Consider the following 8,827-nt stretch of genomic DNA (forward strand, 5'->3'; position numbering starts at 1 on the left):
AATGAAAGTTTGAAATTATATATAATCAATTAAAAAGTCTTTGAACAAATTCACACTCTGTTTTCTAATTGATTCTTGCAGTTTCTTGATGAATCTGATGTAGTTCCTCGAAAACTACGGTCAGGTACATATTAATTTATTACTATGTATTACTATTGTAAAATTATATATTTTAGATGCTTTTTTATTTTTTTTATCAAGTGGAGATGTATTTTTGTGTTAAATGGAAAAGATTGAACAGATCCTGCTGGTTGGATTGGGTTACGCGCAGTGAGTCTTCCCTGAAGTTCTCACCCCATTATTATGTACTATACTTTGGTGTTGAGATTATGAGTTTCCATTCCTTACTTTTGTGGCAATGGAAGATTCTTTATGTTGCTTTTTCCTTTTCCCGAGGTATTAAACTATGTACTCTGCACCTGCCTAAAAACCTAATAATTATATGAATTTGATTTGTTACTTTTGAGGAGCGTTATTTTCTTTAGATGAACCTTGAGCTTTGAACTTCAGAAGAAAAGTGTTTATATCACTATGATCAAGTGAGGGATATTTGTTTCAGATTATATACTTTCTTAGCAGTCGGAGTTGATTCCAGAGTTCGGTTTTGCTACCTTGGTCGAACATTTGGAATTGGATAACCTATTTTGATGGTTCAGTTATACAAGGTTAACTAATTGAACCGCCCAATTCGGTTATTTACTTTGCCCTGTTAGGTTATTTTCAGTTTTGTTTTCGGAAACTTTTTTTTTCTTTTATTATTATTATTTTTTTTCCTGCATGCCTCTCAATGTAATCTCCTTGGCTGCTATCATATTTTATGTGCTTAGAAAATTGTTTACTTTTTCTTTGAATATTGATTTATCAATTTTGACATTGGTGTATAAGCTTGAGAAAACTGTGTATGACTTCTAACCAAACATTAAAGGTCCGTTTGATTGCGAAGATGGAATTTGGGTGGAAAGAAAATGAATTACAGGAAATTGAATTACCTAGAAATTGTTTTCCTGAGAATTGTAAATTATTGTGTTTGATTTGTACAATTTTTCACTTGCAAAATGTTGAAATAAAAGTGTTTTTTGGTGTTCGTTTGGCTATGTTTTATATGAAAATTGTCAATTAAAGGGATAAAATTTACTAGTATTGGGAATAAAACTTGTTTTCATTGTTAAAAAAAAAGGCTAAGAAAATCATCTACCTTTCGGTTTTCGTTTGAATTTGTTTTATATGAAAATTGCCAATTAAAAGGAAATATTTTTTTACAATAATTCCTAAAATTTGTTTCCATTGTCCAAAAAAAAAAAAAAAAAATGGTACAGTGACCAGAATTGGAATTCTCAACATATTGGAGAGAATTCCAATTCAAGGAATATGTGGAATTTAGCTTAGGTGGCAAAAAATGTGGAAAATGAATTCTATATAAAAAAAAAAATGCCATCAAACACTGCAAAAGTGGAAGTTGGAAATGGTTTTCCATTTTCCATGGAAAATTTGGGTGTATCAAACACACACTAATTGTCTAACATTATTATTTTTTATTTTGGCAGTAGATGTATTTTAGGAGATAGATATATTCATTGCTCAAGAGTTCATAAGATGGTTTCAGATCATTATATTTTTAAATGTTGCAGCCATAAAGAAGCGAGGCCATGAATCCATCTCTCCACCTTTGCCAAGTTCTAGGAAGCTGAATCACATGTCTAGCGTAGTTGATTTGCGTAGAAAAGATGGTTCAAAGAAATCCAAACTGAAGATGGTAAGACAGGATGATATTGGAAACTTCAAATAATACCAAGTCTTTTTCACCCAAAATGAATAAAGAAATTTTAACGGTTAACTGTTGATATGATTGATGGAATTGCTTATTCAGAAACAGGAACATGTCACCAAGGATGAGGAAGAAGTGGCGGAGACCCTGTATGCTTTGGCCAGTATGGTCCCGGACACTACAAAGACTAAGAAGCTGGGATTAGATGGTGAAACTTCAGAAGCAAAGTCTTCGTCTTTGCTGCAAGCAAAGAGTTCAGAACCTGCACCCAAAGGTTTCTTTTAGTATTACTTTGTTGCTACATTGTTCTGTTTTAATACTTCATTTGCCTTTTTACCATACAAATTACCACTGTGAACAGATGTTGCAATTTCAACACCTCAAGGTGCTTCTAAGAAAATTAGCACAAGAGTCAGTGTGAAGGCTGCTTATTGCCCATCAAATTTGACAGAGTCAACGGTACAAGTTGTCAAAATCCACTCTTCAGGTGATGCTACACAACCCAACTTGCCATTCAACAAGGAGTCATCCACCACCGGTGCTTCTGGTGTTCAACTGGAGCCAAGTCTGGTTCCCATGTGTGTAGCCAATCCTTTTCTCCCATCATCCCTAATTTCTTTACCATCTCTTATTTTGTGATTTGGACTTGCGTTGACATATGGCAGGCTAAAGATGCCAACTCTTGATGCGACTCCAAGTGGTGAATTGCCAATTACGCTAGAACAGGTATGATCTAAAAAATCAGGGTCGACCTGTGTCTCGTTAGTAAATAATGTATGATTAAGATGGTGGCTTGATTTTGTTTTTCAGGTTGGAATCCAAAATGCAATGCCCCATGCTTTCACAGTAAACAAAAGTAATGGTAAATTCTCAATTCAATGATTGTTTTTACGTATGAAGGCGAGTAGTTCTTGGAACTGGATTTTGTTTATATTGTTTGTGTGGGCATCCATTATTATGTATTCACATAAGCTTTGGTTTTCCAACCTAGATTTATCTTTATGGACTGGCTCGTCTCCAACAGGAGCTCTGAGCTCCCTGACACAAGGATCCTGCCTACAGTAAGCTTTTTTTCCTGAAATTAATCCTAGCTCTAACTTATCAGAAACAATTCACGTTCCCATGCCAATTAATTTCAGATCATCAAGTACCAAACTTCCTGCTTGGTTTGACCAGACAAATTTTGCCACTCCTCGTTCCTGTGAAAAAAGTGTTACTGATGAAAAGGTATTTGAGTGCTGTTTTAGGATACGATAGGACGATTTTTTAAGATTATAGTCAATTCATACTTCGAAATGGAATATTTAACTGCACCTCACGTTAATAGTTGATGAGCCAGGATTCTCAAGTTCCGATCGAGTTGAAGAAGTCATGGAAGAAATGCTGTGCCCATGTTTACATAACTCGTCTCATTAAGGTCTTGCAACTATCAGAGAGAAAAGACGGGTTACAGGAGAAGCCCGCTCACTCATCACAGAATGAACGTTTGAATTTACAGCCTCGTGCGAGTGTCGACAGCCAAACGAATGCAATAAATGGTTCAAACTGTGTTGCCTCTTTTAACTATATGGCACATTCTACTTCTGAGAAGAATTCAGCAGATATACAAAATGCTATTCTTTTGTATAAGAGGCTCCTTCAAGATCAGCAACGTGGTTATACAACGCCTGGGTTATGCACTTCACTGAAACAAGTAGGTTTTTTTTCAACAATATCGGGGTTGATATTTTCTCTTATTTTCTGAAAGTTCACTGGTTTTGCAGGATTCTGATTTCTTGTCATTGGCTGCTGGAGGTTGTGGTGTGGATTCCAGTGATAGAATCAACAGAACAGGTCGCAGTCATGAAGGTTCAAAACATTTTCATGTTCCATTCATACAGCCGCAGAATCAATCAGCCATGCTTTTATCACTGCATCATAATGGTTATTCCTCTACTTTTCCTGGTCATGCTTCAACTGCGGCAGCACAGCAGGTGACTTGCTTTGTAGACTGCAACACGTTTGCATTTATTTTGCTTCACTTGCTTTTGGATGCTGATTGATTGTTGAATCTTTGCTGTAAGTGTATTTTTTTATTTTTTTTTTAAATCTAAAATGGTCCACGGTGGAGAGAGAATACCTTAGTATTTTGTTATTAATAACCTTCTAATTGATGACCATCTAATGACAATGCATTATCTGTTTGATTTATACATGCAGATACAGCTACCTCCATACCTTAGCAGCACGCTTGGTGGCCCTCCACATGTAGATGCTACAGTTCCTGAAAGACAACAGTCGGAGTCAGATGAGCAGCAGAAATGGATGGCTCAGATTCCAGATCAATACCATCCTGGTCTAATCACTCCTCATTTGCCCGACTGGCAAAACGGAGGAAGAGACTCAAGTTCCTTGCTTAACTACGCTCAGGCACACTTTCCACATTTCCATTCTTCACTCAACCCGAAGTATAAGGGAATTTTGCAACCACAGCAGCAGCAGATTATAAACAGTAATTCATCTGTGCCTCATTCAAATCTGAGAAGACATTATAATCGCCTACCTTCTGGCTTCGAAAGAAATGGAGCTTCATTTCACCCTGAAAGCTTACAACAACTGCAATTACTTTGCAATCAGCACCTTTGAAATGGATCAAGTCTATATTACTGATCACTGAAGATCCTAAGAATCGGGCTGGTGGAGCGTGTCTAGAAGACTAGAATTATACTGTGGTTATTCTGGTTTTCGCGCCTATTCTGTATCTTTTTCTTAGATACGTGGAAGAATAACATGATGCTGCTGGCTGATCAACATTAACTGGAGACGATCCTTATGAATCTAGGGAACTTTTTTTGCTTTTCTATGTGCTTGTTCAAATTTCATTCTTCTGATTCTTAAAATCAAGGAATGAAAGCATAATTTACTTTTTCTATCAAAGCTGTTCAGTGGAACTTTTGGATTGATAGGACATCTATTGTAACGAAGAACAAAAGTTAAAATTGTCTATCGTGTTGTTTAGTGCGTGCAAAACCCAATATTTTCAGAATGCCTTGTACCTATTTCAGTCTATATATCAATCGAAATTTGAATTGCTATTTTTGAATGACTAGGGATCATAACTGGACAGAGTCAAACTTCCATATCTTCTCTAGTTATTTTGTTTCTCCATTTATAGTGGAATGCATGACAAATCTTGCACTCACAAACTTGTGACTAGATTGTCCAGAAGACGGATGCTTGAAGAAGTGGCATTTGGAAGTCCACTTGAGTGGGTACAGGGATAGAGACCGGCTCTTCATTACTCCGCCTCCAATTTATTTATGCACATTTTGCATGCAATATTAGATCGAACTAGTATAAAATATGTAATATCTTAGTGTTTTTTTTTTTTTTTTTTTTTTTTTTAATAATGCCTACCAAACATGATATACGGAGTTATCATATAAATTTGTCAAAAGGGATGTACAAATTTCGGTCCAAATATCTAGTGAAAGTTCCCAAGCATTCAATCAATACACTCATTCTGGACATAAGAATACAAAACATCCTTGCACAAACAAAATTATTGCAAATGTCATCGACAAAGATCCTATAGCATCAGAACAAACATTACATGAGCGAAAATAGAAGGCAAGAAGAATTCTCAATTCGTAATAGTCTGTGACACAAATTTTACTCCTGCTTTTCCAATTCTCCCATTCTCTCTATGATTGCCTGTAAACATGATGTGATGATTTGTCATGGCAAAACACTTTCAACAATTTGCAAAAAATAACAGAATTAAAGAACGTAAGTGCATTCCGTTTCAAATTGATCAACCTAAAATAAACCAGTGCAACATTATAAATAGATCACAAATTTTTACCTTCTTGCTAGTTTCTTGGAGTTCTCCGGCAAGTATGAACTCATCTAGTATGAGGTATACCTTTAAAACAATAGAAAATAAATTAGGACTATAGTAGTATGCTGAAACATGGAAAAGCACATGATATGATATTAACAATAAACAGGTTAAAATCTACTAATTGGCATAATGAGAATCTGGTTTATACAGCAGCATCATAAGAAGAATAACAGGAATCAGACAGACAATTAAAAATTAAAAATGAAAAATGAAATAAAAAAACAAAGAGGGAGTTGTTTAATGAACTGCATCAATGACTTCCAATTAAATATATGAACACACAAAATGAGAAAACTTAAAAAAGAAAGTGATTTTCGTGTTTGAGAAAATTTTCCCTCAAAATTTACAAATAATTGGGTGGCACTCAATATTAGCACAATTGGTTTAAATTAGGCCACAATCACTCGAGGTCCCACCTAACTCAGTCCTACAATTTCGTCCATAGTAGCAATCCCATTTGTCCTCCCCTAGTCAAGCCCTCTAGCTCAACCCCTATAAGTATAGGGTTAAACCTTTGTTTTAGAAACACTTTAATTATTGAATACCAAATACTTTCATCTCTAATTTCTCGTCTCTCTTTCATATTCTTCTCAATTTTCATGAAGTGCTTTTTGTGAATTTCGTTTACGAGCTTTCTACGTCAAGTTCCTCGACTTCCACTACATAAAGTTTCCGGCTTGAACATTCAGTTCCTCGACTTCCACTACATAAAGTTTCCGGCTTGAACATTCAGTTCCTTGACTTCCACACACTGTCATAGTTAGAATAATTTCGAAGTCTCATTAATTTTTAGATGTCACGTGCTTATCATGTGACTTAACAAAATTAGTCTAACTTCAAAAACTTTGCATAAAGATTTTTGGGAGAAAACACAATTGTTGAATATTTTTTTCTTTCAATTTAAAAAACTCCAAAGATATTTCTCCTAACTTGTAAAATGTATTATGAAGGCGGTACAGATAATTAATTAACATCAATGCTATCCATGACAGTCATCAGTGAACTCCAACCGTACAAGATTTTTTCATATACTTTTAAAGAGTAAAAGGAGCTTTTCCATGGTAGATCTAAGATGAGCGATCACCACTCTAGCTAACCTCTAAACAGTGCGTAAATAAATAAAATTTAAATTCAGAAAAGATATGTACTATGATCATATGATGGACACAAGTGTATACGAAATTATCACATGATGAGTAATGGAAAAAACGATTCCAATGTTATGATGTACAGAACTTAAGACTCAAAATGAGCAATTTGAGTTGGTACATTTGTGATGTAGTAACATCTGAAAATCAAAAAAACGTGCAAACCTTGTGAAAATTGAACACTAGATCCAGCTCGCACACATTGCTGAAAAAATGGTCCAGAATCTCCACAAATAAGTGAATGCTCTCCAAATAAGCTAACTCGTTATCGGTAATATCTACACACAGTGAGAAAAATAATCCAGCATATCGCCTGTAGATAACCTTGTGGGTTCGGAACTGCAAATAATAAATAAATAAATGAAATATGAGTAGCAACTTATGACAAATAGTATAAATAGCTGCAATATGTGATAAAAGGATACCAACAATGAGTCAAGAAACCTGATCGTACAATCTGAATCTAAATACAAGCAGAAAACATGACTCTGTGCAATTCAATCCCTCATTCAAATCTAACAAATGTGTTAGGAAAGAGTAGGAAACCTCTCATAACACAAATCACCACAGAAACTCCCACAGTCAATAAAATGAAAACTTACCATGATATCCCCTACGCAAATTACCATTTGCTTTGCTATTATCCTAGCTATTTTATCCAAGTTACTGCCTTTTCCCTTACTGAATTACGATCCTATTCAATCATGTTGCTTGATTCTGAAGAACTATCACGTTTCTCTCTTCCTAACGTAATACAAAGTAGCAGTCTAGCACACAGGTCAAGTTTCAGGTGCTGTGTCCAGAAACAATTGCCTACATGACATAGAAAATAGACATAACTCCAGAGTAGACATCCTTTCCCTTTTGTTCATAAATTCCGGCCTACAAACTACAAGCAATCGATGAGACTGCTATAACCACAACGAATGCAAGTTCCCCGTGTTCATCACAATAACATACAATGCAGCACAGTATCATGATCTCGATGGATACTAATGACCTTGAATGTTGTGAGTTATACAGAATTATGAGCAGGAAATCACTACAACCGATTTATCTTAATATTTAATTAAACCTGGAAAAATAGTACCGCAGAAATTGATAAAAGAAACGACTAACCGCTCAAAAGTAAAACTTTAATCCAATAATCTGCATGTACAGATTTTTTTTAACAGAAGATTTGCTGTGGCCAATAACTGTTTTTGGCAATAGCCAATAGTAAGACAAATTCTGTAGAAAAAATCTATAATTATAGCATTGTTCAACTTTAATAAATAAAACCAAATAGTTTAGAAATGTAAACCTCCACAAAGTTGGTGAACTTGGGATCCCGATTAACAACCAATCGATGAACCTACATTACAAAATGGAAAAAAAATCAAAATCCAAGAAAGAATTAAAATACCCCAAAACTAAAAAACTAAACAATACCTCGTATTCGACTTTGTGTTTCTCAGATTCCTCCAGGGGAATGTAATATTTTGCTAGTCGAGTTTTTCCTTGCCTGTTCTGCAACAGTATGAACCGGATCTACAGTTTTCAAAACAAGGGGAAAAAAACAAAATTGTTAAATGAAAATTTCAAGCAGCAAACCCGAAAGAACAGAAGAAGTAAAGGTTTACCATCTTGGCGAGATCGATTGAGCAAAAAATTTCGCAAAATGGAAACCGCAGAAAAATTTTAGAAATCTGAAATTTACAGTTGAGAAGTCAAAGATGAAAGGTCAAAGTTAAATGCAAATTGGACTTGTCAGATTTAAATAGAAATAGAAATAAGGACTAAGCACTTTTTAGGTTAAATTACGGATAACATCCTTAACTTTTCACATTGTCGGATTATGGGACCTCAATCTGTAAGAATGAGATTTTGAATCATCAACCTATTTTGTCTATGAATTTAGGTCCTTAAGTAACAAAATCACCAATTTAAACGTTAAAATCTCAAGTGAATGTCAATTGAATTATAGTTAAATGTTAAGTGTCGGTTCGATTGGTGTTTCGTTTACAGTTTTGAATTCATTTTATATTATCA

At 34.8% G+C, this 8,827-nt stretch overlaps 2 protein-coding genes across 6 annotated transcripts; one reads left to right on the forward strand and one right to left on the reverse strand.

The window, feature by feature from the left end:
* Window positions 1-30: 30 nt before the first annotated feature.
* LOC111378939 lies at window positions 31-4,833 on the forward strand. 5 transcript variants are annotated; one of them, XM_023002231.1, is made up of 11 exons: window positions 31-124; window positions 1,629-1,753; window positions 1,868-2,039; window positions 2,127-2,343; window positions 2,431-2,491; window positions 2,576-2,627; window positions 2,757-2,826; window positions 2,905-2,992; window positions 3,093-3,458; window positions 3,529-3,738; window positions 3,965-4,833. In XM_023002231.1, exons 2-11 carry the CDS (start codon window positions 1,694-1,696, stop codon window positions 4,388-4,390), a joined length of 1,722 nt encoding a protein of 573 aa, XP_022857999.1. In that variant the 5' UTR covers window positions 31-124; window positions 1,629-1,693; the 3' UTR covers window positions 4,391-4,833. The 5 variants fall into 5 exon arrangements, with proteins under 5 accessions (XP_022857999.1, XP_022858002.1, XP_022858001.1 ...); XM_023002234.1 differs by having other exon boundaries at window positions 3,105-3,458; XM_023002233.1 differs by having other exon boundaries at window positions 2,576-2,621.
* Window positions 4,834-5,205: 372 nt separating this feature from the next.
* LOC111378940 (AP-2 complex subunit sigma) lies at window positions 5,206-8,536 on the reverse strand. Its single transcript, XM_023002236.1, has 6 exons — window positions 8,419-8,536; window positions 8,228-8,326; window positions 8,100-8,150; window positions 6,962-7,135; window positions 5,610-5,669; window positions 5,206-5,458 (listed from the first exon to the last, which is right to left on the reverse strand). The coding sequence occupies exons 1-6, from the start codon at window positions 8,419-8,421 to the stop codon at window positions 5,417-5,419; spliced, it is 429 nt and encodes a 142-aa protein (XP_022858004.1). The 5' UTR covers window positions 8,422-8,536; the 3' UTR covers window positions 5,206-5,416.
* Window positions 8,537-8,827: the final 291 nt, after the last annotated feature.

The sequence above is a fragment of the Olea europaea genome, unplaced genomic scaffold (genome assembly GCF_002742605.1).
Source record: "Olea europaea var. sylvestris unplaced genomic scaffold, O_europaea_v1 scaffold1904, whole genome shotgun sequence".
Lineage (NCBI taxonomy): Eukaryota > Viridiplantae > Streptophyta > Magnoliopsida > Lamiales > Oleaceae > Olea > Olea europaea.